Below are 26,447 nucleotides of genomic sequence, written 5' to 3'. Positions count from 1 at the left end.
AAGCCCCAAGTGACCTTAGACCTCTGACCCCGCGCCTCACTCGGCGCTTCCGCGCGCAGCTTCCGCTCCCGCCCCTCCGGCGAAGGGCTGGGCCAAAGGTGGGGGGGTGGGGTTCTGAGGTGGGCGGTTAGGGGCGGTGCCCGCTGGGGGCGGGTCTCGCGAGGGGCAGGATTCGAGGAGGCACTCGAGCATTGGGCACCAGGTAGAGGCGGGGCCTAGTGCTGGGCTGGGTTGGGCGGGGCAGAGAGTTCGTAGCCGCCTCTGGGTAACTGGACTCCGGCGGCCAAACCTTCGGAGGCCGGCGACGGAAGGAGGGCCCGCAGCAGATCCTGGATCCGGAATCTCCCGGGCAGGAGCGGAATCTGTCCCGAACCGGGTCTGTGAGGAACTCGCGAACTTGGATTAGGAAATCCCGGAGCCCGGATCGACAAATCCCGGAACCCGGAATTAGGATCGCCAAGTCCCGGATCGCGGAGCACAGAGCGCGGAGTGGACTCGACGCGGATCCCGGAGTCCGGATTGCGGCACCGCGGGACGGGACGGAGCGATGTCGGGCCGAGGCGCGGGCGGGTTCCCGCTGCCCCCGCTGAGCCCTGGCGGCGGCGCCGTGGCCGCGGCCCTGGGAGCGCCACCTCCCCCCGCGGGACCCGGCATGCTGCCCGGACCGGCGCTCCGGGGACCGGGTCCGGCAGGAGGCGTGGGGGGCCCCGGGGCCGCCGCCTTCCGCCCCATGGGCCCCGCGGGCCCCGCGGCGCAGTACCAGGTGAGCAGGGAAGACGCGAGCGGACGGGGGCGGGGGCGCTGCGAGGGCGCCCGGGACGGCGGCTGAGGGGGCCTCGAGTGAGGGCCCTGGGGAATGCATGAGGAACTCCGGGAGACGGTGGAGGGCGGGCCGGGACCCTCGGGCTGCGGCGGGTCGCGGTGGAGGAGTGGGAAGGGGAAGCAGGTTCTGCAGCGGAGGGCTGGAAGCAGCTGGGAGGCCTGGGGGCTTCCGCGGCACAGGGATTCCAAGTGACTGGGAGATGGAGGAGTTTGGGGAGCCAGTGAATTGTGGTGGGTGGGTTGAGAAGTCTACGGTAGGAGGGCTGGAAAGTGATGAGAAAGTTTGGGAAAGGGCCCTCGCTGAGAAACCGGGGTTACCCTGCATCGGCCTTGGTCCCAGTCCAAGTCTGCCCTGTTTTTTCTGGTTGGGAACTGGCGGAGCTCTAGCGTGTCTGAGATGGCTCCCGGCTGCTAATGAGGAGGAAGGAGCCTGGCTTCCCACGGGCACGGGACGCTGAGGCTAGGGCCAGGGGATTCCAGCTTGTGCACGGGCGGACTTTACTCCTGAGGCAGGGCCAGGCGCCTTCGCTCGGAGGACTCCAGCTTAGACCAGAGACGGTGGTGGCCAGGCCTGAGGGGAGGCCCAGCCCAGTCACAGGCCGGCTCTCTTCTGGGCTTTCTGCCTCCTGTCATCGTGTCCGGGAGTTGATTAGTCTGGACGTGCAGAGTGGAGCCCTGCTGGTCTGGGGCCGGAGGAGTCTGCGAGAGTTGCTTCAAAGAGTACTGTCCTGACCCATTTGGGGTTTTGAGAGCTGCTCAGATTGCAGCTTCAAAAGCCCTTGCAAAGCAGCGACTTCTGCTCAGTGTGTGAGAACCTCAGCCTGACCCTGCCGGTGCTCTAGTCTGCTGTTCAGGTTGCCCCAGAGGGCTTGGAAACTGTGCCCATCTGCCTTCTCACCCTCTCTGCATTTTTATTTGGCCTTCAGGTTCTAACTCCACCACATCCGAAGCCATGTGCCCAAGCATTTGACACTAGCTTCTTGCTCATCTACTCGGGTTTGCTGTGGGCTTCCTCTGTTTTCGACTCATGTCTCCAGGCGGAGGTCCTTAGGGATCCTCGTGGAGTATACACAGCCTACCTGCCCCACTGGGCCCTCACTTTTAAGGAGATGGCTTAACTAGGGACAGTGACTGGATTTTTTTTCCTTCTTACTCCTCATTCTTCCTCCTTTCTCAAGAGAAAACAAAGAGTCTGGGTATGGGCAGAGACAGACCTGGTCCCAGGGACTCCAGCTGGGGCTCATCTTTCCCACCTTGCTGTCCCCCTTGGAGATTCATGGGCCCAGGGTGTTGCTGAGGGCTCCCTGCATCATTCATTGTAGCCCTTGGGCCTGCCCACTGAGACCTGGCCTGGGCACCATTTGTGGGCCTTTGGCCTTGGAAGGACCTGGAAAAGACAAGCCGCTCCAGTTTCCTTGGCATGCAAGCCATAGGAAATGTGCCCTTGGGACAGCCCCCGAGAGGATGGATTCCACATGTTTTGGTGGGGGGTGGCCTTGGGCCTGTGGCAAGGCCAAGCTGGCTGGCTGGTTAGGCCTGGGTGGCTAGCTGTGCGGAAGTAGGAGATGGCCCTGAGTCTGGGTTTCCCATCCCACTAGCTTTCCTCCTCCTGGCAGGAGAGATAGATGGGAAGGAGAACCCAGCCAGCTAACTTTGGCTGAGTTTGAAGAGGATCCTACTTGCCTTCTTTCCAAGTCCAGTTGTATGACTTCCAGGAGAAGGGACTTGAGATCTGGGAAACAAAGGGGTTCCTGTCTGTTAGGGCTCATGAGATGCACTGGAAAACCGAGAATTTGAGGCCCAAACTGAGCAAATAGTTGAAAGAAGGGAAGTGATGACTTCCCTTCCTCCAGAGGGTGGTTCTAGCTGTGGATCACAGTTAACAGAGGAACCTAAAAAAAGAAAAAGAAAAGAAAAAAACCTCCAGGGCAGGCTGTGGTGGGCTCAGACCTGTAATCCTAGCACTTTGGAAGGCCCAGACAGAAGGATTACTTGAGACCAGGAGTTCAAGACCAGCCTAGGCAACAGTGAGACTATCATCTCTTAAAAAAAAAAAAAATTTAGCCAAGCGTGGTGGTGTGCGCTTATGGTCCCAGCTACTCAGGATGCTGTGGCAGGAGGATTGCTTGAGTACAGGAGTTAAAGGCTGCATTGAGCTGTGATCCTGCCACTGCACTCCAGCCTGGGCAACAAAATAACAAAAACCTCAGATTGCTGGGTTTGCTCCAGAGAGTTCAAAAAGTTCAAAATTTTTTTTTTTTTTTTTCTGATACGGAGTCTCACTCTGTCGCCCAGGCTGGAGTGCAGTGGCACGATCTCAGCTCACTGCAACCTCCGCCTCCCAGGTTCAAGCAATTCTCTGCCTCAGCCTCCTGAGTAGCTGGGATTACAGGCGCCTGCCACCACGCCCAGCTAATTTTTTTGTATTTTTAGTAGAGACGAGGGTTCACCATCTTGGCCAGGATGGTCTCGAACTCCTGACCTTGTGATCCACCCGCCTCGGCCTCCCAAAGTGCTGGGATTATAGGCGTGAGCCACCACACCCGGCCTCAAAATCCTTTTTACTCATGGGAGAGTGGTGGTATGTTCCCCAGCTGAGGCCCTCAGGCCCAGGTTCCAGGAGCATCAGGGCCACATTTGGGGCAGGGCAAAGCATGCTCACCAGAGCCCTGGATTCCTCATCTGGGGTTCAGGGGATTGATCCAGGCCTACCTGGTCCTGCTGCAGGCAGGGAGTTAGGGAGGCTCAGAGTTCTGGACTGTTTTTTTTTTTTTTCTTTGACTCCTGAGTTTTTTTTGTTTGTTTTGTTTTGTTTTGTTTTTTTGAAGGGGGAGGAGTTGCTAGCACCTATAAGCCTTATGGAGCTTGGCAAGGCTCAGCTGGGACTTGAACTATATAAGCAGCCTTCCCCTGGGGCCCTGAGTGAGCCAGGGGCTCTGGGCCAGGGAAACCTGGAGCAGATGTCTGGGTGGAGCCTATTCTAGACCCTGCCTATGAGGCCTTGTCTTGGGACTTCCTGTTATCGGAGCACCTGCCCAGGAGGGATGGGTGGTGCTGCAGGTTTTGTGAACACTGCAGCGGGGAGCTTCCTGGGGACCACAGGGCCCTCGCTCACCTCTGCAGGACCCACTGCTTCAGTTCTTCCCTGTCTTTGTCTCAGGCACTAGGAAAAACTAGTCTGGGATGTCTGGGCCTGGGCTTACAGCTGTAGCCACACTCAGTTTTTTTCTGTAATCTCAGGCCAGAGAAAGAACAATCTTTAAGGCAGAGAAAGAGGCTGTCTTTTGCCTTTCAACAGCTCTGATTAATCTCTTCCTGATGGAGAGAGACTTTGGCAGGACTCCCAAAGCCCCAGAGCCCCCCACTTTGAGCTTTTTATTCTCCCAAACACTTCCCTCCCACCCTGCTCCTCCTCTCCCCATCCTCACGTCTGTGGGTCATGTTTCTTTCCATCTCCACATCTGGTCAAGAATCTGACCCTCTGTGTTGGGAACATGGGTTTAGTGCGGGATGAAGAGGTTGGGGAAGAATCTCATCTCCATGATGCTGGGGTGGGGGAGGGTCCTTTGATTTGGTACAAGTCTCCACCCTGCCGGGCTTGGTTGGCTGGTTGTGCTCGTTGCATAATCTGGGCCCTGGGGCCAGCCCTGTGAAGCTGCCAGGGACAGTGTGTGCAAGGCAGAGCTGCCAAACAGGCCTTGCAGGCAGCAGCCATGGGGAAGGGGGTGCGGGTGGAGGTGACTCCCAGATGGGCTCCACAGAAATGTCGGGGAGCAAGGCCTCAGGTGGGAAATCCTTCTGCAGGCATCTAAAGAAGCTATTTCTGTCTCCCACTTTCCTGCTGCTCAGCCTGGGCCTCTATCCTTGCCTTCCAGGATAATCTTAGCCCCCTTCTCCAGCTTGGGATTGCCAGGGCTACACGGAGCCGGAGCCAGAGCCAGTCCTGGCTGCCAGGTGGTGCCTGGGCCACTGGCAGAGTCCAGGTGCCAGCTGCTCTCTTTCCCACAGGCCACCCAGGAGCCATAGCTTCCCTTCTGGGGTCTTCTGTCATAGGGGTAGTAGTTGGGCAGTAGGGAGGTGAGAGGAGGGTCCAGTTCTGGGCTGTGGGTGGGGGCTATGTGATACCAGACTACAGGGTACAGGGTCCCTGTACCCTGCCCGAGGCCACCCCCACCAGCTGGTACACGTTCCAAGCCATCCTGTTGCAGCCTTGCTCACCTGGGGTGCTGCTGCCTACCAGACCCCTTTCTCCCTCGGCCACAGAGGATGGGGATTGGGGCTCTGCGCCATTGGCCTGCTCATACTATAGTACACCCCTCTGCCTGGCAGTGACACTGCCCCCGTGCCTCTCAGCCATGCTTCTCCTTCATGATTGGGGAAAGAGAAGGAGGGCAGGGCTTGGCAGGACTGTCTGAGAGAATAGGGACCAGCTTGTCCAGGGAATAGGGCACAGCATGCTGGGGCTGGAAGGTAGCAATGGGCCCTGAAAAGCTCCCCCAGGCCCTTCCCTCTGCAGGCAGGACCCTCCTCCCAGCCCAGGCTCTGGCAGGCCTCATTCGCTGGCATGGCTGCCAGGGCGGTTGCAGGGGGTGGGGCAGGTGTGGTTTATACTCTGCGCTCAGGCGCCCGCTCCCCTTTGTTCCTGGGGCTCCAGCAGGGCTCTGGTGTGCTGCTCAGGCCCTACCTGGCTGACGAGAGGGATGGAGGGCATGGGCTGTGGGCCCCGGAGGGCCTTGCCCCTGACCTATGCACCCCCATTGGCTCACTTCCCCCAGCGACCTGGCATGTCACCAGGGAACCGGATGCCCATGGCTGGCTTGCAGGTGGGACCCCCTGCTGGCTCCCCATTTGGTGCAGCAGCTCCGCTTCGACCTGGCATGCCACCCACCATGATGGATCCATTCCGAAAACGCCTGCTTGTGCCCCAGGCGCAGCCTCCCATGCCTGCCCAGCGCCGGGGGTAAGAGCATCCTGCTTCTCTCACTCTGCCTAACTCAGCTCTGGTGGTAGCAGAGGGTTTCCTTCTGTCTTAAGAACTTTGGTGACTGAGGATGACTCCAGGCTCTCCGGGGGGAGAGGGTCCTGGAGACTGGAGGGGCATTGTGAGAGTGGGTGTCCTTTTTTGGACCATTGACCTCTTAAGTGGGTTTCTGTCCTCCCCAGGTTAAAGAGGAGGAAGATGGCAGATAAGGTTCTACCTCAGCGAGTAAGTGTTAAGAGGACACCTGGGAGGCCTGCCTTGGCCAAGTGGCCACCTTGGGGTGGGCGTCCATCTCCCTCAACCCTGGGCTGCAGGAGGAAGGGAGGAAAGAGCCAGGCTTTGGCTGAAGCAAGCTGATGAGCTTCTGTTACCTTCCTTCAGATCCGGGAGCTTGTTCCAGAGTCTCAGGCGTACATGGATCTCTTGGCTTTTGAGCGGAAGCTGGACCAGACCATTGCTCGCAAGCGGATGGAGATCCAGGAGGCCATCAAAAAGCCTCTGACAGTATGTGTGGCCCTGACCACCTCCAGCCTTCCCAGGTTTCCTTGTCCTCCACCCCCTTGTTTTCCAGGGGCCAAGCAAGTTGGGCTAGAGCCGGGTTTTTCACATGCAGGATGCAGCCCACTAGTAGAGTACGAACTCAGTTGAATGTGTTGGGGCCAGTATGTTTTAAATGAATATATGACAGTAGAAAATCTTAAAATACTTCACAGTAGTACTTACCATAGTAGTAAATGGATTCTTTCATGACATTTTTGTTTCTGATAAATAGATAGATATGCAGACTTTGGGTCATAATTGAAAATGTAAATCTTATGGGTGCTGGTCAAAAGTTTGAAAACCACTAGACTAGGGGATAAAGGTAGTTCCTTTCTCCTTCCCCTTCCCCATCCATAGAGAATATTTTCTTTTTTTTTTTTTTTTTTTTCAGAAATGGAGTCTCGCTCTTTCACCCAAGCTGGAGTGCAGTGTTGCGATCTCGGCTCACTGCAACCTTCGCATCCCAGGTTCAAGCAATTCTTCTTGCCTCAGCCTCCCGAGTAAGGAGGATTACAGATGCCTGTCACCACGCCCGGCTAATTTTTGTATTTTTAGTATCACCATGTTGCCCAGGCTGGTCTCGAACTCCTGACTGCCTCGGCCTTCCAAAGTGCTGAGATTACAGGCGTGAGCCACTGCACTCGGCCGAGAAGCTTTTCTTAATAATAATGTAGAACAGTCCCCTGAGTGGTGAAGCCTTTCCAGGGGACTAGGATATTTTGGGGCCATGATGGGTGTTTGGGTTTCATGTAAGATGTGAGCCAGAGACCTCTGATTTGCCTGGTTGCTGTGTGTTACTCCATCATGCCATAGCACCAGTCCCACTGTGCTGGCATTGTTGGTGATGCATCTCTTTCCCCATAAAATAGTGAGTTCTGGCCGGGTGCGGTGGCTCATGCCTGTAATCTCAGCACTTTAGGAGGCTGAAGTGGGCAGATCACCTGAGGTCAGGAGTTTGAGACCAGCATGGCCAACATGTTGAAATACCGTCTTTACTAAAAACAAAAAAAATTAGCTGGGCATGGTGGTACGCACCTGTAGTCCCAGCTACTCGGGAGACTGAGGCAAGAGAATCGCTTGAACCTGGGAGTCAGAGGTTGCAAGTGAGCTGAGATCGCGCCACTGCACTCCAGCCTGGGTGACAGAGTGAGACCATGTCTAAAAAAAAAAAGGCTGGGACTGGGACTTACTACTTCTGATTCCCAGTACCTGACAAGGTGCCTGGCTGGCTCATGGTGCTCAGTACTGATTGTTGAATGGTTCATATGAGAAGATGCAGTAGCACTGTGTCCCAACATCTTGGTTCACCTCCAGTTGTGATTGCCTTTCTTTAGCAAAAGCGAAAGCTTCGGATCTACATTTCCAATACGTTCAGTCCCAGCAAGGCGGAAGGCGATAGTGCAGGAACTGCAGGGACCCCTGGGGGAACCCCAGCAGGGGACAAGGTGGCTTCCTGGGAACTCCGAGTGGAAGGAAAACTGCTGGATGATGTGAGTTGGGGAGGGAGGTGTCTGGAGGGAAGGAGGCCTGTGTGGGTTTAAGACTGGGACCAAGGAGTTTGACACTAGCCTGAGCAGCAGAGCCAGACCCCATCTCTACAAAAAATTTAAAAATTAGCTGGGTGTGGTGGCATGCGCCTGTAATCCCAGCTACTCATAAGGCTGACGCAGGAGGATGGCTTGAGCCCAGGAGGTCAAGCTTCAGTGAGTTATGATCACACCACTGCACTTCGGCCTGGGTGACAGAGTGAGATTGTGTCTCAGAAAAAAAAAGACTGGGCCAGACACTTGGGCGCTCCCAGAGAAGTCCTGCCATAGGGAGGGGGCGCTGCTCCAAGCCTGTTGGAGGTTGATTTGTGTGGTTATTACAATGTTCCTGCAGATGGCAGTCGAGTGTCTCGAGGAAGTCCCTCGTGGGCTGCAAGAGGGCACCATTTCCCTGCCTCCAGTCTGCCCAGAGTCCTGCTTCCATCCTTCAGGGCCCAGGAATCTTCAGTACCCGGAGCTCCAGGGCTGAAATGGGGCTTCTCTTTCTTGGGATTTAGCATAGCTTGAGATTTGAGAGCTCAGCAGCCCCATCTCACACCCTTTTCCATCCCCAGCCTAGCAAACAGAAGAGGAAGTTTTCTTCATTCTTTAAGAGCCTCGTCATTGAGCTGGACAAGGAGCTGTACGGGCCTGACAATCACCTGGTGGAGGTGAGAGTGGGCCTGGGGCAGAAGCAGGCTGATGTGCAGGTTTGGCAGGGAAATGGCCTCAGGGCCCTCGGGAGGCCCTGTGTTCACGCCCACCCCCTTGGTGATAAGCCATGCTTCCCTCCCTGCCAGTGGCACCGGATGCCCACCACCCAGGAGACAGATGGCTTCCAGGTAAAACGGCCTGGAGACCTCAATGTCAAGTGCACCCTCCTGCTCATGCTGGATCATCAGGTGACAGAGGCCCTAGGGTCATTTCTGGGGCCACAGGGACCCCTCAGGAGGGGAGTTGGTTCCTAGAAACCCTTCCTGTCCCTGCCCTATTTTCCCACTGTTTTACTATAAGAACCGGTTCTGACTCCCCTCCATCCAACTCCAGCCTCCCCAGTATAAATTGGACCCCCGATTGGCAAGGCTGCTGGGAGTGCACACGCAGACGAGGGCCGCCATCATGCAGGCCCTGTGGCTTTACATCAAGCACAACCAGCTGCAGGATGGGCACGAGCGGGAGTACATCAACTGCAACCGTTACTTCCGCCAGGTTAGCCAGATGCCAGCCCCCCGTTCTCTCAGCCCTTGCCTTGCCTTGCCTGCTGGGCTACTCCTTGGCCACAGCCTGCAGACTGCTGCCCTCACTGGTCCTGGAATGGTCCACTCCACTGTGCCCACAAGCCAACGCTGAGCCTTTCGTATTTCCTCCAGATCTTCAGTTGTGGCCGACTCCGTTTCTCCGAGATTCCCATGAAGCTGGCGGGGTTGCTGCAGCATCCGGACCCCATTGTCATCAACCATGTCATTAGGTAAATGCAAGGAGGGGGACAAGAAGGCTCTTCTAAGAGCAGATTCACCCTTGGCTTGAACTAAAGCCAAAGAAAGCATCAGGTTTCTTGCTCCCTGAGTGTGTGCAGAGAATAGGCCCCAGCTCTGGCCCAGGTGGGCAGGATGAAGTCAGCTATGTGCCTTCCCTCCCCATGTGCTGCCTGCAGTGTGGACCCTAACGACCAGAAGAAGACAGCCTGTTACGACATCGATGTGGAGGTGGACGACCCACTGAAGGCCCAAATGAGCAATTTTCTGGCCTCTACCACCAATCAGCAGGAGATCGCCTCCCTTGATGTCAAGGTGGGCCCTCTGGCTCCACAGCTTCCCCTGGGGCCCAGGATTGGTGTGGGCTGGCTCTGTCCAGCATTTCCATACATGTAGCACCTGGGGGATGGGATGGGAACTCTGGCTCAGTTGCTTGCATTTAAGCTTTGGGGGCATAGTCTGACACATGTACCCTCTCCAGATCCATGAGACCATTGAGTCCATCAACCAACTGAAGACCCAGAGAGATTTCATGCTCAGTTTTAGCACTGACCCCCAGGACTTCATCCAGGAATGGCTCCGTTCCCAGCGCCGAGACCTCAAGGTGTAGTCCTCTTTCCCGAGGGGACTCCTATGTAAAGCTCTGGGTGATTTTTATCCACAGCAGTTCCCAGGGTGGATTAGCCCAGGGGTGGGGATTATGCTATGGCTTTCCTCCTGGCTCTTTGCAGATCATCACTGATGTGATTGGAAGTCCTGAGGAGGAGAGACGAGCTGCTTTCTACCACCAGCCCTGGGCCCAGGAAGCAGTAGGCAGGCACATCTTTGCCAAGGTGAGGCTCTGCCCTGTTTTCCCTCCTTTGGCCATGAGTAGCAAAGGCCTAAGCCACTTGGTTTCTCCCTTCTCCAGGTGCAGCAGCGAAGGCAGGAACTGGAACAGGTGCTGGGAATTCGCCTGACCTAACTGCTCAGGGATCTTTCTTCCCAGCCCTGGAGCCTGGAGGGAGACCACCCTCTGGGTCCTTGCTGGGGCCGCAGACACGTAGGCTGGGGTGAGGAGTGTCTGCTGTCATCCTCTACTCCCCAGCTTTAGTTTTATAAATGTAGTGATAGGATTCCTTGTTGCTTAGTCCCCAAAGCCTTATACTTTTTGCATTGGCTTTAATTGGGTTCAGCAGATGCCTCCTCTGCCCCCCTGCAGGCAGGCCCAAGTAGGACTGCTGGAGGCTGTGCTTTGACATTGTAACAGACATTTCCGAACCAAAGGCTGCTGGGTTTGCATGTTTACAGACTCCCCCTGGGGCAAGGGTCAGAGCTGGCTCTGGGGAGCTGGGCTAGGAAGAGGAGGTGCAGCCCAGACTCTTCCTAGCCTTTCTAAACCAAAGTTCTTTGCCATTCCTACAAGCCCAGCCTTGCTGCTGGTTTTTTCCTTTCCTTTGGGTATTTGCACTATTTTGGGAGCAAGTTTTCTATGTGGGAGCCACTTTTTTGTACAGGGGTAAGTTGGGGGTTTTCAGGGAGCCCTGTTAGGTGCCTCCTTGTTTTCTTTCCTCAATCTATGCAAGCGGCTCTGGCCGCCATCATCTCCTGGGATGTCAGAGGGCTGCCTCTCCAGTGGCTTGGGCTGGGGAGGGGACACTCCAGTTCTCTAGCATGGCCTGAGGTATTGGGTGTGCGCATGTGGAGGCCAGGGTAAGGTGAATGGGGAGGCTGGGAGGACTAGTGTTGCCCTTTGGAGCTTGGTGAGGAGGGTGGGTCTAGGGCTTGGTGAGTGCCACTTCTGGCAGGTTTGGAAATTTCCAAATAAATCCTTTTGTCTATTGGTGGTGCCTGGACCTGGTCCTTGAACAGCACAGCCATCATTAACAGACTGGAGTCCTAGAGGACTTGGCCCACAGAGCTTTATTGGAGAGATACACACAAAGGCTGTCCACTCACTTCCATAATTTCTTGATGGACATGTTTTTCTCACTGTCCTTCTGCATGACCTAGGGGTGGGAGAGAGAATGAACGTTAAGTTATGAGCACACACATGCCCTAGCCCACTGCCCCAGAGCCACCACTGGCAAAGGCACAAAGATGGAGGCCCACACCTTGGCTACTGCCATCTCAAAGTCCTCCTGAGTGACATGGACTCGCCGTTCTCGCAGGGCATACATGCCAGCTTCTGTGCACACGCCCTGAACAGGAAAAGGAAATTGAGGCCCCACTGCTGTGCCCCTCATCTGTCGCCCTTGAGCCCAGAGCTTCCTGCCTCTGCCGTTTTCGGTGGGTACTCCAATTACCTTCACTTCAGCCCCTGATGCTCCTGGCATGAGTTCAGCAATTTTTCTCAGGTTGATCCCCCGGGTCAGGTTCATCTTCCGAGAATGAATCTTCAAAATGTCCAGCCGGGCCTGGAGATGGCAAGGAAAGGCCTGAGCCCCACACCCCACCCCCACAGTCAGAGCCACTTTGCACAGTGCCCATCACAAACCTCCTCATTGGGGGGTGGGAATTCAATTTTTCTGTCAATGCGCCCTGGGCGAAGCAGTGCCGAGTCCAGGATATCAATCCTATTAGTAGCCATGATAACCTGAGCAGAGAAAGCAAGTGGGGATCAGCTAAAGCTCTTTCTTGGCCTGCGTGGCACCCAGGCCTTCCCTGGGCCCATCCCAAGGATGCTACCACCTTACCTTGATGTTCTTGGTGGCCTCAAAGCCGTCGAGCTGGTTGAGCAACTCCAGCATCGTGCGCTGCACTTCACTGTCCCCTCCAGAACCCCCCTCCAGCCGCGAGGAGCCGATGGAGTCGATTTCGTCCATGAAGATGATAGACGGAGCATGTTCCCGTGCCATGACAAACAGCTCCCTCACCATTCTTGCCCCTGTGTGGAGGCCGAGCTGGTGTTAGGGAGCTTATTAGCTTATTAGCTCACTAACACCCTACCCCTACCTCTTGCTTCTCACATTGCTAGCCATGGTTACCTTCCCCTATGAATTTCTGTACCAATTCAGAGCCAGAGACACGAATAAAGGTACAGTCCGTATGATGAGCCACAGCCCGGGCCAACAGTGTCTTCCCAGTGCCTGGAGGTCCATACAGCAGCACTCCCTGCAGGGGAATAGCAGGACTCAGGGCAGAAAGCTACACCCCTCATTTCATTCAGTGAACATTTACCGAGTGCTGGGTCCCTTGCTAGATGTTAGGGATACAAAAAAAAAAAATGAACATCAAGGTCCCTTCTATCCAAACCACCTCACCGCCCTAGGAACACTTCCCCGGCCACTCTTTTCAAGGGGAGGGCCAGCCCAAGCAAGATGCAGCCTATCCCGGTGCCTCCCCAACCCCTGCAGTAGGGCTGGCTGGGGCAGGAGGAGTAAGTACAGCTTGGCCCTCTCAGAGAAGCCCTGCTCCTCACCTTGGGCTGAGCAATGCCCAGTGCTTCGAAGAGCTCAGGATGCTTAACAGGCAGCTCGATCACTTCTTTGATCTCCTTGATCTGTTTGTCCAGTCCACCAATCATCTCGTAAGTTGAATCTGGTACTTTCTCCACCATCATCAGTGACACTAATGGGTCTACCTTGTTGGGCAGGATCTTGTGCAGAGTGTAGCTGTCATTCCTTAGAGCCACCCGGCAATTGGGTGTCACCTGGGTGAAGGGGGCGAGTTTCAGAAGTGGTACAATAAAAGCTGACCCCACCACCACCACCACCTCACCTGCTACACTCACGTCATTGATGTCAATGTTTTTGTCCACGTCTACAACAAATTTACCTTCAGGATGTACCTAAAGAAACAAGGGCTCATGACCTTCCTTGACAGCCACCAAATCACTAATCCTACCCAGGAAGACCTACGAGAATCCCACAATACCTTGACAGAACACAGAACCCCGTCTCCCGAGGCTACACACAAAGGGGTGGGAATGCAGTGGAGACCAAGCTGGTCCCTGGGGTCATGCTGCTTTTACCTTGACCAACACTTTCTTCTTATCCATGGCCCGGACTACTTCCCCCACATAGGAGCCCTGCTCCTGCAGCAGCTGTAGCTCCTCCCGTAGTAGGCGAACTAGATGGCAAACAGACACGGTGGTCACTTAGCTACTCCTTTGGAGTCTCCAGGACCCAATTCTACGTGCATGAGCTAGAATTCACTCTTATTAAAGGAAGGCCAAAGGTCAAAATTCATGTTTTTAAGGAGGCTACAATGGGGCTCAGGAAAAAGAGATGCATGTGAAACTACTAGATGATGACAGGGAGAAAACAGTAAGCACTGCTGTGAAGACAGTGCAGGGAGGTTAGGACAGACCTCAGACAAACTGCCCACATGCGGTTTCCCACCTTTCTCCACTCACCTTTAGCATTTAGTTCATTCCTCTGTGCCTGCAGCCTCCGGAGGTTTTGGCTCTTATCATTCACAATCAGCTGTGGTGGACAAGAGACAAATTCCATTACTCAAGGGCAGGAGACAGGAGGAGGTAGGATCTTGGCCAAGACCTCACAGGTCTGAACGAGCTGAGGGAAGGGCACAGGGCATCTGCGAGTTGTTTCAGATTCTCCAGTATGATCCTAATGACCCTGCCCTGTCCTCCAAGAGTCCCTCTGGAGCTTACAGCAGCCATCAAAGAAGGCTGCTTGTCCAATACTGGTCCAGGAATAACAGAATCTAATGGACAAAAGTTACAGCTGGCTCATGTAACACCAAATTTCTTGCAGGAAGGCAACATCACCTGGTGGAAAGATTGTTAGGTGAGAAGCCTGAGTTCTAGCCCAGCCGCTGTCAATCAAAAGCAAAGTAAAGGTAAGACAATCTATTTTTAAAAATCTAGACCTGTTACCAAAGGGCACATGGGTATAGCATCAGCTACCCTGCTTCAAGACTACTAAGGTGAACGAATAAAAATACATGAAAAAGCATTCAAAAATGGTAAACTAAACATAATACCTGCAAATGCACTTGGAATTCAGAATTGTCCTTTGTGGCTTTCCCCCATCCAATTTATATTACAGTTGACACTTGAACAACGCAGGGGGTTAGGGTGAAATTGAAAATCCATGGACCTGTCCAAAGTTAAACTACTAACAGCCTACTGTAACACTGTAACGTAACACTAACACTAACAGCCTACTGTTTATGTTGTCTGTAAGGCTTACTACTGGAAGCCATACTTTACTGCTGGAAGCCTTACTGGTAACACAAATATTTGATTAACAACATAAACGGTCCTTTTTCTATGGTTTAGCGCTTTAGGCTAGGGCTCTGGGTTGCCCAATTTCTTTCATTCAGTCTCTATGGAATTAGCATTGTCCAGATGCCTCAATGATGCCCTTCCTCACATTCTCACTTCACCCTCACCCAACCTCTTGGTGATAAATTTCAACTCCTGAGCTTATGTTTCCCTTTTATAAGAATCCTTTTCATTCGGGCTTCTTCCAAAAGGGTTGACCTTTGACTAGAGGTACCTTTACTATTAAGATTTGACTCTTGAAGATGTGTAACAAACTGTGAACACTAAGACCCTCAAAGAGATGGCACTGGAGGAGAACAAGAGATTGCTTACTTCTGATACACACCCTACTAGCTAAGAAACAAACAAGAAAGGAGAAGCAGCAGCTTCTTCCACTGCACTCCCAGTGGAATTAGATGGATTTGTGGAAGTCCGTTTCCATCCCCCGTCATCCCCCTTCCTAGCTCCCTCTGGAGTCCGTCCTCACCTGGAGTTCTTCAATCTTGGACAGATAATATTGGCGGAGTCCGCTGCCTGCCTTCCCCTCCTCCAGCTCCATCTGAAGACACAGAGTGAGTCTTAAACGACAGGTTAAACATCCGAGGGGGTAAAGCCACTTGCAGGGCACTTTGAATAAAGCTTGACACCAGGTAGCTTTGCGTAGTAGAAAAAGTTTGGACTTCGGAGGCTCAGGATCTGGGTTCTAATCCCTCCCTCCCTTGGAACCCTCCATTTTCCCACGACTAAAATAAAAGAATGGGAACTCCGCCTACCTCATACGACTTTTAGGAAGACCGAGAGGCGATATGATATACACGGGGGCGCTTTGCACTGCGTGAAGTGCTCTACAAGCCCGAGGTGTCAGTACTGACGACGGAGCCAGCGGAACGGAGCCAAAGGACTGGCGTCCCGTCTCCTGCGACCCGTCGGCCGGCCATTCCCGCGCCCATCGCTCCCCTCACTCACTCCGCTTCTACCGCGTCTTCCTCTCCCAGCCTTGCCCTGACTCACCGAGGGTGGCGCTGACACAGCAGATCCGGTCGCAGGCAGCGTCCAGCCTGGACTGGTCCAGCCACCTCCGACCCACCCGACGCTCCTGCCCCGGCCCGCTCTCCACTCAGATCACGCTCGCTCCGCACCCAGCCCCATAACCTGCCGGGCCGCCACTGCACCCGCCATACCTGCTCTGGTCCGTCAAGCGCCATCTTCTCTCTTCAGCAGAGACCGCCGGCATCCGATGCGTCTCGGCGCGCAGGCGCGGAAGCGCAGGCTTGGGACCTGAAGACCAGGCAGAGAAGAATTCCGGGTCAATGGGCGGGGTGTGAGGCGAGACCACACTAAGGGGACCATGGTGGGGGGCGCGGCTACTCGAGTTCAGGGGCTTTGGAAGGGGATGAGGAAGGAGAAGAACTCCTCCTCAGTGTTGCCTCATTGAAACTCTGTTTATAGTTCTTGTAATATGCCTTCCTAGTCTCAACTTTCAACTTACAAAACCCGAGGACAGAGTATCGAGAACAATCTATGGCCACACTCAAAATGGCGGAAAACCTCGAGCCAGCGACGCAGGGGACGCAAGCGGAAGCGGAAGTACGTTAGCTGCATACTTGTGCGGTTTCAAGTGTGGAGAAAGGGGCGCTGGGTCTAGGTAGTGTGCGGAGAGGGGCGCGGGGTGGAATTGCTGCGGGAAGTGGGAAACTGGAAGTGGAATCTGGTGCCCCGGAAAGAGACGTTCCCAGCGTCTACTTTCTCCCCAGATTGAGCGATACTCCCCCATTCCACCATGGGCAAGAAGGGCAAAGTTGGCAAGAGCCGACGAGACAGGTTTTATCACTTGGCAAAGGAGACGGGTGAGTCTGGATTCGCTCAGTCTGCGAGCGAGCGAGCGATCTCTGCCCGGTTCGCCTGCTCTTTCCGACCATTGTGTGCCTCTCCTGCAGAAAGGGTGGTCGGTTGCGAGGCCGGAGAAATCTTACTAGTGAAGCCGTTTGCGCACTTGGTTGTTTTGTCCAGGTTATCGTTCCCGATCTGCTTTCAAGCTGATCCAGCTCAATCGCCGCTTTCAGTTTCTGCAGAAAGCCCGAGCCTTGCTGGACCTGTGTGCTGCGCCAGGGGGATGGTTCGTAACACTCGCCACAGGTTGCTCCTGGTGGCCGCTTTCTGGGTTCTGAGCTGGGATGTCTTCCAGTTTCATTGCGGGAGGGGAACCCGAATCCCGGTCCTCTTGGGGGCCGTTTCCTTTCTTGATTGCAGAGAAAGGGCTTGGAATACGTGCCTATGACATGCTTTGGCCAGTGCACGTAACACCAGGGATGAGAGATCAGTTGCCAAGAGGGGGAAAAGGATGGCTCTAGGTTTTTAAATTTCTGTTCCTTTTATAGGCTGCAGGTAGCTGCCAAGTTTATGCCTGTATCCAGCCTTATTGTGGGTGAGTAACGGACAGCTCTCCTTGGTGTTTTAAGGGGTGGGTGTATAAGGTATTTTGTCCTGTATTTTTCTCCTCCCTGCTTGAGGCAACCCTTTAGAATACTCTGACCTGATTTCTTCCAGGAGTGGACCTGGTTCCAATCAAGCCTCTCCCCAATGTTGTGACTCTCCAGGAGGACATCACAACAGAACGTTGTAGGCAGGTAATAGGAGTCTCTCTCTTCCTTCCTCCTTTATACGGAAACATCTACATCTCTGAAATTCTCTAAAGGCAAGTTTTTCGTTTTTACCATGCTTTGAGCACGTTCTTGCCTGACATCTGTACGACAAGACCTATGGCATTCGTAGTGTCCACTCCAGGCTTTATTTAGAGTCAGGGATAAAGGTGTTTGGAATTGGGAGAAGGGCAGAGATCTTTAGTGAAGTCTTCTCCCGTGAACTCAGTGTCAGACTGTAATCTCCATGAAGGTAGAGACATACTGTTTTTGTTTACTATTGTATCTCCTGTGTCTGGTACAACATTTGGCCCATGATGGGCACTCAGCAAATGACTAGATGGACAAATGGCTGAACCAGGGCCATTCCCGTGTTTCTGTTTCCATAGTTCCTTTTCTTCTTTTTAGGCCCTGAGGAAGGAGCTGAAGACCTGGAAGGTTGATGTTGTGCTCAATGATGGGGCCCCCAACGTTGGGGCTAGCTGGGTTCATGATGCTTACTCACAAGGTACAGGGAGTGTGGTGCTTGGAGATCAGGTGATGGTGGAGGTGGGGGCATGCCCTCCTGGGCCACAGAGTGCCTCAACTAATTGTCTCTATCCTACAGCCCATTTGACACTGATGGCTCTACGTTTGGCTTGTGACTTTTTGGCCCGTGGTGGCAGCTTCATCACAAAGGTTTTCCGTTCTCGTGACTATCAGCCTCTGCTATGGATCTTTCAGCAGCTGTTCCGCCGTGTCCAGGCCACCAAGCCCCAAGCCTCTCGCCATGAATCTGCAGAGATCTTTGTAGTCTGCCAAGGTGGGCATCATTTCGTTTCTCTTGATCCAGCCTCCCAACTCCCAAAGCACACTTTTTAATCTATCCTGTCATTTTTAGGATTCCTGGCCCCTGACAAGGTTGACAGTAAATTCTTCGACCCCAAATTTGCCTTCAAGGAGGTTGAAGTTCAGGCTAAGACCGTTACTGAATTGGTGACTAAGAAGAAGCCAAAGGTATGTTTTGGGGAATGGGGTCACTCTTGGGTCCTGGAACTCTAGGGAGGTTGGGCCTGGTGGGTCCTACAGGTACCCTAGAAGGGACTGCCCAACCTTCTCTCTTTTCCTCTCTAAGGCTGAAGGCTATGCTGAGGGCGACCTCACTCTCTATCACCGTACCTCAGTCACTGACTTCCTCCGAGCTGCCAACCCTGTTGACTTCCTCTCCAAGGCCAGCGAAGTGAGTCTCCAGCCTTGAGGGACATGCGGTAGCCCCAGAAACATGGCCTGAGAATCTCCCCTGACACCTTTCCATCCTCCCAAACAGATCATGGTAGATAATGAAGAGTTGGCACAGCATCCAGCTACCACTGAGGACATACGGGTGTGCTGTCAGGACATCAGAGTGTTGGGGCGCAAGGAGCTCAGGTATGGAGTGGGGTGGGCATGGGGGCCAGGAGCCCTGGAGGCAGGGAAAGGCCATGATGTTGCATCTCTGGGAAGAGGATATTGCTGTGCTAAAGGTTTGGGATGGGGGCCTGAGCCTTTTATGTAGCCGAAGCCCGAAAGGTGGGTAGTGAGCCTAAAACAGAAGGGGGCAAGGACAAAGAGGGAGATGGCAAGATCAGTAATAGTATCTCTGGGGCAGGTCGCTACTAAACTGGAGAACAAAACTTCGGCGATATGTGGCCAAGAAGCTGAAAGAACAAGCAAAGGCACTGGACATCAGGTGAGGAGAGAACGCAGTGAGGCAGGTGTGGACCGGGTGTCCAGGGGAAGAGTCCGGGAAAATAACCTAACTCTTGGGACTGTTTGCCAGCCTCAGCTCTGGAGAGGAAGATGAAGGTAATGAGGAGGACTCAACAGCTGGAACCACAGAGCAGCCCTCTAAGGAGGAGGAGGAGGAGGAACAACTGAACCAGACCTTGGCAGAAATGAAGGCCCAGGAGGTGGCGGAATTGAAGAGGTGAGAGGAGCTGGGGTAGAGCTTGGAGTTCCCCAACGCAGGGACTGTGTGAAGATGGGAGAAGAAAATGCAAGACATGGCTAGAAACTCTTTGGAGCTGGGCCAGTTTTACTCCCTCAATCCACCCCCTCAGGAAGAAAAAGAAGCTGTTGCGTGAGCAGAGAAAGCAGCGGGAGCGTGTGGAGCTGAAGATGGATCTGCCTGGGGTTTCCATTGCAGATGAGGGGGAGACTGGCATGTTCTCCTTGCGCACCATCCGGGGTCAGCAGGTGAGGCGGCATTGCGGGTGCAGGTTTAGGAGACAGAAGGATCTGTTTGGGTGTTTGGAGGTGGGGGGTGTTGAACGTCTTTTTAAATTGCTGAACGATAGGCTGTGGTTGCTGTCTTCACCACAGGGTGCCTTGGTGAGTATAAGGCCACAAAGAAACATAAACCAAAAAGGATGAGTTAGGTAGGTAGATGAATGTGATAGATTTATTCTTTTTTTTTTTTTTTTTTTTGAGATGGAGTCTTGCTCTGTTGCCCAGGCTGGAGTGCAGTAGCACGATCTTGGCTCACTGCAAGCTCCGCCTTCCAGGTTCACACCATTCTCCTGCCTTAGCCTCCCGAGTAGCTGGGACTACAGGTGCCTGCCACCACAACTGGCTTAATTTTTTGTATTTTTTAGTAGAGACGGGGTTTCACTGTGTTAGCCAGGATGGTCTCGATCTCCTGACCTCGCGGATCCGCCCGCCTCGGCCTCCCAAAGTGCTGGGATTACAGGCATGAGCCACCGTGCCCGGCCAATAGATTTATTCTTGAAGAACTAGAATGTCAGAAAAGAACTTAGGTTATAGTAGATGCTGCCAGGTTACTTGAGTTACAAGCACAGATGAATAGAGGATCTCCCTCAGAGGGGAGCAGCATTCTTAAGTTCATTGAGACTAAGCACTCGCATTAGGCTACTTCCACTGAATACTGAAGAACGTTTTTCCTGACAAAATCAGGGTCACAAACAAAATGAACTTTTGTGGCTTATGTGTGGGAGTGTCATAATCAGGGCATCTTTGTTGTACAGGAGGGCCAGTAGCATGGTGACCCTAGAGCAGACACAGGCTCAGGTTTCCTTCCCAGCTCTACCACCTGGAGCTTTGTGAAGTGACTGAGCTGACTACCATTTATCCTTGCTGCCTCAGTTTCCTCATCTGTAAAACAATAATAGAACCTACCTACTAGAGTTTTTGGTGAGGAATAAAAAAAGATAGGTGTAATCCCTCATATGTGATAAAACACTCAAGAAATGGTAGTTGGAGTTTTTCCTTTGAGACAAGATCTTGTTTTGTCACTCAGGCTGGAGTTCAGTGGTGCCATCATGACTCACTGCAGCCTCAAACTCCTGGCATCAAGCAATCCTCCTGCCTCAGCCTCCCAAAGTGCTGAGATTACAGGTGTGAGTCACCATACCCAGTCTAGTATCTTTGCCATGAGGAAAATAAAAGGTTCTGACAATTGGTTTAAGTGGAACAGTTTTGTTGGATGTATGTTGGCTGGGTCCCTTTTATTCAGTGGAAACAAATTGTGTAGACGGTATTCTCAGAAGGTGACTGAGATGCTGTCTGAGAATAATTTTTAAAGGAAAACCAGTGTTGTAGAATATGTTAAGATCTGGTGCTATGTGGGCTGTAGGTACCTTCCTTAAAACCTATTTGTGATACCACTGACACAAGACAGCTGAGTGGGATAGATCAGTAACCCATCCTAGAACGGGATGTTGTAAACAGGCCATTGACTACCGTGGATCTGAGCTTTCCCATCTGTGAAAGGATAATGGATTTGCCAGTGTTCTTTCTAGTGTTGCTGAGCATAGACTGAGGTGAGGGACACCAAAAAAAAAACCAGTATGTTTCCTTTTAAATAGTTTACCTTTGTTTCTGTTACACTTCAGTTATTAGAGGAAGTAACACAAGGGGATATGAGTGCAGCAGACACATTTCTGTCCGATCTGCCGAGGGATGATATCTATGTGTCAGATGTTGAGGACGACGGTGATGACACATCTCTGGATAGTGACCTGGATCCAGAGGAGCTGGCAGGAGTCAGGGGACATCAGGGTCTAAGGGACCAAAAGCGGTAAGGGGCATGTGTGTGCGCCAAAGGGAATGCTGCCACTCTGAGGCAGTGTTAGGGTGGGTACTACCAGATCCCGAGTAGGGGAGCAAGGGCTCCAGGCAATCTGGGTCTCTGAGCCCCCTACTTTCCTTTGGGTCTACAGTGTGCGACTTACTGAAGTGCAAGATGATAAAGAGGAGGAGGAGGAGGAGGAGAATCCACTGCTGGTACCACTGGAGGAAAAGGCAGTACTGCAGGAGGAACAAGCCAGCCTGTGGTTCTCAAAGGTAAGGAGAGGCTGGGGGCAAGACTGCAGGGAGATGAGTCTTCCTTGGGAGAAGGGCAGCTGATGTTCTCCCATCACAGGGCAGCTTTGCTGGGATCGAGGACGATGCCGATGAGGCCCTGGAGATCAGTCAGGCCCAGCTGTTATTTGAGAGCCAGCGGAAGGGACGGCAGCAGCAGCTGCCACAGACACTGCCTTCCTGTTTGAAGACTGAGATAATGTCTCCCCTGTACCAAGATGAAGCCCCTAAGGGAACAGAGGCTTCTTCAGGGACAGAAGCTGCCACTGGCCTTAAAGGGGAAGAAAAGGATGGCATCTCAGACAGTGATAGCAGTAGTAGCAGTGAGGAAGAAGAGAGGTGAGTAGTTGCAGCTGAGAGAAGGGATGGAAAGGAAGCAGTGGCTTGAACCATTTCTCTAAATTGGGGGTTCTCAATCTTGGCTGCAGATGGGGAGGGTTAAAAATACTGTACTGACGATCCTGATTTAACTGGTCTGGGGTACAGCCTACGTGGCAGGATTTTTGCAAATTCCGTGGGAGTGTGGTCTGAGTAGTACAGAGTGGTGGAATCACTCAGAGTCCTCCCCTCTTCACAGCTGGGAACCCGTCCGTGGTAAGAAGCGAAGCCGTGGGCCTAAGTCAGATGATGACGGGTTTGAGATAGTGCCTATTGAGGACCCAGGTGAGAGCGCTGTATGCAGTGGAATGAGAAAAGACCACTGGAAGTCTCAGTATTGGGAATTGAGCTTTGACCTTTCTCCTTCCCTCTCTAGCAAAACATCGGATACTGGACCCCGAAGGCCTTGCTCTAGGTGCTGTTATTGCCTCTTCCAAAAAGGCCAAGAGAGACCTCATAGATAACTCCTTCAACCGGTAAAGGGGCCAGAAACTCATCAAGAGTGACCCAGGGTCTGGTGGGTAAATGGGTAATTTTTTTTTTTGAGATGGAGTCTCGCTCTGTCACCCAGGCTGGAGTGCAATGGCGCAGTCTTGGCTCACTGCAGCCTCCATCTTCCAGGTTCAAGCGATTCTCCTGCCTCAGCCTTCTGAGTAGCTGGGATTACAGGTGCCAACCACCACGCCCAGCTAATTTTTGTATTTTCAGTAGAGATGGGGTTTCGCTATGTTGGCCAGGCTGGTCTCAAATTCCTGACCTCAGGTGATCTGCCCGCCTCAGCCTCCCAAAGTGCAGGGATTACAGGTGTGAGCCACCGTGCCCGGTCTGGTAATTTCTTTAGAAAGCCTGGAATGTTGGATATTGGACAGATGTCCTTTCCACTCAGATACACATTTAATGAGGATGAGGGGGAGCTTCCGGAGTGGTTTGTGCAAGAGGAAAAGCAGCACCGGATACGACAGTTGCCTATTGGTAAGAAGGAGATGGAGCATTACCGGAAACGCTGGCGGGAAATCAATGCACGTCCCATCAAGAAGGTGGCTGAGGCTAAGGCTAGAAAGAAAAGGAGGGTAAGTGATGGGGCCTCCAGAGATTGGGTGGGGTGGGGGGGAATGGGGAAAAGGTCACCTGACAGGTTCCTTCGCAGATGCTGAAGAGGCTGGAGCAGACCAGGAAGAAGGCAGAAGCCGTGGTGAACACAGTGGACATCTCAGAACGAGAGAAAGTGGCACAGCTGCGAAGGTAATGGGAGGACACCACAAAGGTACACAGGGCTGAAAGTGCAGCAGAAAGCAAGCCTCTAACCTCTTCTCTTCCCCCTGTAGTCTCTACAAGAAGGCTGGGCTTGGCAAGGAGAAACGCCATGTCACCTACGTTGTAGCCAAAAAAGGTGTGGGCCGCAAAGTGCGCCGGCCAGCTGGAGTCAGAGGTCATTTCAAGGTGGTGGACTCAAGGATGAAGAAGGACCAAAGAGCACAGCAACGTAAGGAACAAAAGAAAAAACACAAACGGAAGTAAGCAGAGCTGCCAGGCTCCCAGGAGAGCACGGGGACTAGGAGGAAGGGTGTGGCGTGGCTCAGTCTGGCCCCCTTGATTACCAGCCTAGCCCCTGCTCCCATCACAGCTGTCTGAAGAACAGTGAGGTGGAGTGCCTAGAATTCGCGTGGTGGTCATGAGCAGAGAGGATGTCCTCCTGCCTGCCTGAAGTAAGGTCTCCCATGAAAGCACTGCTGAACTGTGTTGACAGACCCATGACCCTTTTTTTAAACCGTTAAAGGGAAGTTTGATGTTGGAGCGATACTCAATGTAGTCAGTCTACACCTGGACGTGTGGGCCGCTTAAGCCCTCCCCCATCCTATTCCTGAATAAAACCAGGATAATGGAAGAGTTGTCTGACAGTTTTAATAAGCACTTCCCTACATCTGTCCCTATGCTGTGTGCGGCACTATTCTAAGTCCCAGCTTAATATGTACCAACTCATAGACAGAAATGACAAACGATCCACAGGTCCCGGTAGTAAAACATTTACTAGAGAGCAAGCAGAAAGGAATGCACATCTTAAAGAAACCTTCACAAAGTCACAAAAGTCAAAGTTTGTATATTTTTCCTTTTTATAAACAAGATAAACAAAAATCATCAAAATCATTTCAGCAAAAGACTTTTCTATCATTGGGGCAAGTTAAAAAAAATACAATGAAATAGAAGACACTTTAAAAGCTGTTGTTGGGTTTTTTGTTTAATTTTAAATTTAGCAATACCATCTCAAACCTGGAGCAATCCTGGAACAGTTACCAGGATCACCTTTTCCCTTCAATCCTTGTGGCTTCTGGGAATCTTCAGAGCCTGGGTCTGAAAGGTGTTTCCTACATGTCTCAGGGCTGGATGCAAACCTGGCTGGGGACCTGAGCATCAGCTCCCATTTAGAATCAGACATCTCCCTTCTCTGCAAATGTCTACAACTACCAAATTGCTCCCCAACAGTTAGCTCAATGGATTGAGTTTGCAGAAGCCAACTCCTAAAATGGGGACTGTCTGGCCATACAACTAAGAAAAAGAAGTCAATTTATAGATGTTTATAAGGTGACACCTTAGTAAAAAATATAAGCTACGTATAATATAAACGTAGAGTGAGTTTTGTGCCCTAGAAGGCCCTTTATCCCAAGATAACCTCAACTTACCCTCATGACAACTCACCTAGAGCCAAAAGAAGCTTCCCAGCTCTCACTGCTTCCAAGGACCAAAACAGCTTCCCAAGAAAACATCCGAAAATTCCTTCTGATGAAGGGGTAATGTCTCCAAACTCCAGCTCTCCACTAAGGGCAGGGGGTCCTTACACTTTGGACCCCAACCCAGCCCTGAGACACCTAGTTACCAAAATCTTTCTAAAAATTAAGGACAACTGATTTCACGCTTTAGCACATCCCCTCTAACTGTCCCATCGACTTTTCTTGCGTTTAGGCGGCTCTGGGACAGCAAAGCCGTCAGCTGTCTTATCTGTCTTGCTGTCCACCTTGTCCATCTTGTTGCTGTCCACTTTGGGTTCCATCTTGGGTTCCATCTTGGGCTCCATCTTGCTCTCACGATTACAAGCTTCTTTCCTGCTTTCCCCATTTCGACCGTCATTTGCACCCCGGTTCTCCCCATGCCGGCCTGCACTTCCTCCATGTCTGTTCTCCCCATGCCGATGGCCATCAGTATGACGGCTGCTGCTTTCTGGATGGCGGTATCCATCTCCATGGCGACCACCATCTCCGTGACGTGGACTATCGCTATGCCGATTGCCAGTCTCTCCGTGACTGTGACGGCTGCTGCCCCGGTTCTCAGTATATCTCTCTCTTTTCCCGTTGCTGCCCCCAGTCCCTTCTCGGCTGTTATTCCCGGAAGCCGTGTTGTTGACTCCTTGGGCTCCGGCAGACGGGTAGGTCACAGGGGCACCACTGATGTTGCCAGTATTGCCAAAGCCTGGGATGCCCTTGGTGGCACTGGTGATGGGGCTGTCAGGACTGTTATGGCCCTGCTGTGCTGAGTTAGTTGGAACAGAATTCAAGCTCCCTGCACTAGTCCACCCACTTGCCCCAGCAGCAGAGCTTCCAGCCTTCTGATTACTTAAACTGGCTGCAACAAAGTGACTCTTGTACTGTGACTGAAAGAGAAAGAGACATTAGGAGCAGGTAAGATAGCAAGTTCAAGAAACTTGAATATACAACTTGGCAAATGATGAGGTTTACAGAAACTCTATGCTATCTTGGCACTGTGAGTTTAGTGTCCTGATGGCCCCACAGTACGGTCCCTTTTGTTCTTGTGCTATAAAGGAAAACTTGTGGATCTCTGTGGAGAGATGGACCCCTAGTGTTCTGAAATGTACTTTTATAGCCTGATAGGCTAGAATAAAGCATCTATGTATTTAGCACATTTATCTGCATTCAAAACCAAAAGTTCTAAAAACTTAAATTTTCACACTGAAATTTAAGTTTGACAGCAAAACCTGCCTTGAACTCATTCTATCGATTCACCTTAGTGTGACTATCAGTAAATTTTGCTTCAGAAGTGAGCTGAAGGTGGGTGCCTGGGAGGTGGGCAACACTGCAGGCTGTTGGGAAGGGAGGGAACACACACCCTGCTGCAGGACAACAATCCCAGGCCCCGAGTGTGACTCAAAGTAGACCAGCACAAGGAGTTCTCTAGATCAACTTGCATCTCCAACTAAGCTACTGTTAGGTTTATATTCAAAATCCAAGCAGCGTGAAGACCCTAAATCTAGCATCAAGCCTAAGAGCCCAGCTACAACCAGGAAAACTAAGCCCCTCTGTCACTGCCCAAGAGTTACTCCTGAAAGTGCTTTTAATGAAATGCTTATTTCAGACCTGGAAAGCTGCTTTCATTGCCGTTAGTCGATCTCCCATAGCTCCTGTGGAAGGCTTGTAGGCCTCATAATTGCTCATTACATTGTTATTTCCTCGGTCCTAAAAAAATAAACACATCTATGAGGACGGAAAAATAAGCAGGAAAGCTCACTGCCATAGACTAGGCCTCATTATA

The 26,447-nt window shown here is 52.5% G+C and overlaps 4 protein-coding genes across 8 annotated transcripts in view; 2 read left to right on the top strand and 2 right to left on the bottom strand.

Moving 5' to 3' along the window:
• Positions 1 to 259: 259 nt before the first annotated feature.
• Positions 260 to 11,167, top strand: SMARCD2 (SWI/SNF related, matrix associated, actin dependent regulator of chromatin, subfamily d, member 2). The gene is made up of 13 exons (XM_054458984.2): positions 260 to 763; positions 5,598 to 5,782; positions 5,986 to 6,028; positions 6,185 to 6,307; positions 7,678 to 7,833; positions 8,445 to 8,540; positions 8,670 to 8,771; positions 8,917 to 9,078; positions 9,240 to 9,337; positions 9,524 to 9,659; positions 9,826 to 9,948; positions 10,076 to 10,177; positions 10,255 to 11,167. The coding sequence occupies exons 1-13, from the start codon at positions 548 to 550 to the stop codon at positions 10,306 to 10,308; spliced, it is 1,596 nt and encodes a 531-aa protein (XP_054314959.1). The 5' UTR covers positions 260 to 547; the 3' UTR covers positions 10,309 to 11,167.
• Positions 11,168 to 11,228: 61 nt separating this feature from the next.
• PSMC5 (proteasome 26S subunit, ATPase 5) lies at positions 11,229 to 15,831 on the bottom strand. 2 transcript variants are annotated; one of them, XM_054458987.1, is made up of 12 exons: positions 15,735 to 15,831; positions 15,041 to 15,112; positions 13,681 to 13,750; positions 13,297 to 13,394; positions 13,057 to 13,113; positions 12,745 to 12,975; positions 12,311 to 12,437; positions 12,020 to 12,210; positions 11,821 to 11,919; positions 11,630 to 11,740; positions 11,438 to 11,524; positions 11,229 to 11,332 (listed from the first exon to the last, which is right to left on the bottom strand). In XM_054458987.1, exons 1-12 carry the CDS (start codon positions 15,756 to 15,758, stop codon positions 11,279 to 11,281), a joined length of 1,221 nt encoding a protein of 406 aa, XP_054314962.1. In that variant the 5' UTR covers positions 15,759 to 15,831; the 3' UTR covers positions 11,229 to 11,278. The 2 variants fall into 2 exon arrangements, with proteins under 2 accessions (XP_054314962.1, XP_054314964.1); XM_054458989.2 differs by lacking the exon at positions 15,735 to 15,831 and adding an exon at positions 15,327 to 15,570.
• A 182-nt stretch (positions 15,832 to 16,013) lies between these two features.
• Positions 16,014 to 23,793, top strand: FTSJ3 (FtsJ RNA 2'-O-methyltransferase 3). Of its 4 annotated transcripts, none has more exons than XM_054458980.2 (21): positions 16,014 to 16,140; positions 16,308 to 16,400; positions 16,564 to 16,669; positions 16,932 to 16,978; positions 17,101 to 17,180; positions 17,601 to 17,700; positions 17,800 to 17,994; positions 18,073 to 18,188; positions 18,307 to 18,411; positions 18,499 to 18,599; positions 18,820 to 18,900; positions 18,991 to 19,137; positions 19,271 to 19,406; positions 21,062 to 21,246; positions 21,389 to 21,512; positions 21,592 to 21,869; positions 22,108 to 22,193; positions 22,285 to 22,384; positions 22,750 to 22,978; positions 23,056 to 23,150; positions 23,234 to 23,793. In XM_054458980.2, exons 2-21 carry the CDS (start codon positions 16,334 to 16,336, stop codon positions 23,424 to 23,426), a joined length of 2,571 nt encoding a protein of 856 aa, XP_054314955.1. In that variant the 5' UTR covers positions 16,014 to 16,140; positions 16,308 to 16,333; the 3' UTR covers positions 23,427 to 23,793. The 4 variants fall into 4 exon arrangements, with proteins under 4 accessions (XP_054314955.1, XP_054314958.1, XP_054314957.1 ...); XM_054458983.2 differs by having other exon boundaries at positions 16,028 to 16,140; positions 22,795 to 22,978; XM_054458982.2 differs by having other exon boundaries at positions 16,090 to 16,198; positions 22,795 to 22,978.
• A 123-nt stretch (positions 23,794 to 23,916) lies between these two features.
• Positions 23,917 to 26,447, bottom strand: part of DDX42 (DEAD-box helicase 42) — a 45,585-nt gene continuing 43,054 nt past the window's right edge. Inside the window, exons 18-19 of the mRNA XM_063656299.1 lie at positions 26,273 to 26,371; positions 23,917 to 25,551 (exon numbers count right to left, since the gene is read on the bottom strand). Coding sequence (XP_063512369.1) covers positions 24,835 to 25,551; positions 26,273 to 26,371 — 816 coding nt within the window. The 3' untranslated portion in view covers positions 23,917 to 24,834. The remainder of the gene's footprint in view (positions 25,552 to 26,272; positions 26,372 to 26,447) is intronic.

Source organism: Pongo pygmaeus, chromosome 19 (assembly GCF_028885625.2).
Source record: "Pongo pygmaeus isolate AG05252 chromosome 19, NHGRI_mPonPyg2-v2.0_pri, whole genome shotgun sequence".
Classification (NCBI taxonomy): Eukaryota; Metazoa; Chordata; class Mammalia; order Primates; family Hominidae; genus Pongo; species Pongo pygmaeus.
This window is presented reverse-complemented; position numbering and strand designations above follow the sequence as displayed.

What these genes read in the sequence shown, in the direction of transcription:
- FTSJ3 (XM_054458980.2), top strand. Translation starts at nt 16,334, where the DNA reads ATGGGCAAGAAGGGCAAAGTTGGCAAGAGCCGACGAGACAGGTTTTAT. An exon ending in GATCTTTGTAGTCTGCCAAG is followed by an intron (nt 17,995 to 18,072) that starts GTGGGCATCATT and finishes TGTCATTTTTAG; the next exon opens with GATTCCTGGCCCCTGACAAG. An exon ending in AGCAGTGAGGAAGAAGAGAG is followed by an intron (nt 21,870 to 22,107) that starts GTGAGTAGTTGC and finishes CCCTCTTCACAG; the next exon opens with CTGGGAACCCGTCCGTGGTA.
- PSMC5 (XM_054458987.1), bottom strand. Translation starts at nt 15,758, where the DNA reads ATGGCGCTTGACGGACCAGAGCAG. An exon ending in CCAAGATTGAAGAACTCCAG is followed by an intron (nt 13,751 to 15,040) that starts GTGAGGACGGAC and finishes TGTCCACCACAG; the next exon opens with CTGATTGTGAATGATAAGAG. An exon ending in TCCCACCCCCCAATGAGGAG is followed by an intron (nt 11,741 to 11,820) that starts GTTTGTGATGGG and finishes TGCCATCTCCAG; the next exon opens with GCCCGGCTGGACATTTTGAA.
- SMARCD2 (XM_054458984.2), top strand. Translation starts at nt 548, where the DNA reads ATGTCGGGCCGAGGCGCGGGCGGGTTCCCGCTGCCCCCGCTGAGCCCT. An exon ending in CTGACAATCACCTGGTGGAG is followed by an intron (nt 8,541 to 8,669) that starts GTGAGAGTGGGC and finishes CCTCCCTGCCAG; the next exon opens with TGGCACCGGATGCCCACCAC. An exon ending in GTCATCAACCATGTCATTAG is followed by an intron (nt 9,338 to 9,523) that starts GTAAATGCAAGG and finishes TGCTGCCTGCAG; the next exon opens with TGTGGACCCTAACGACCAGA.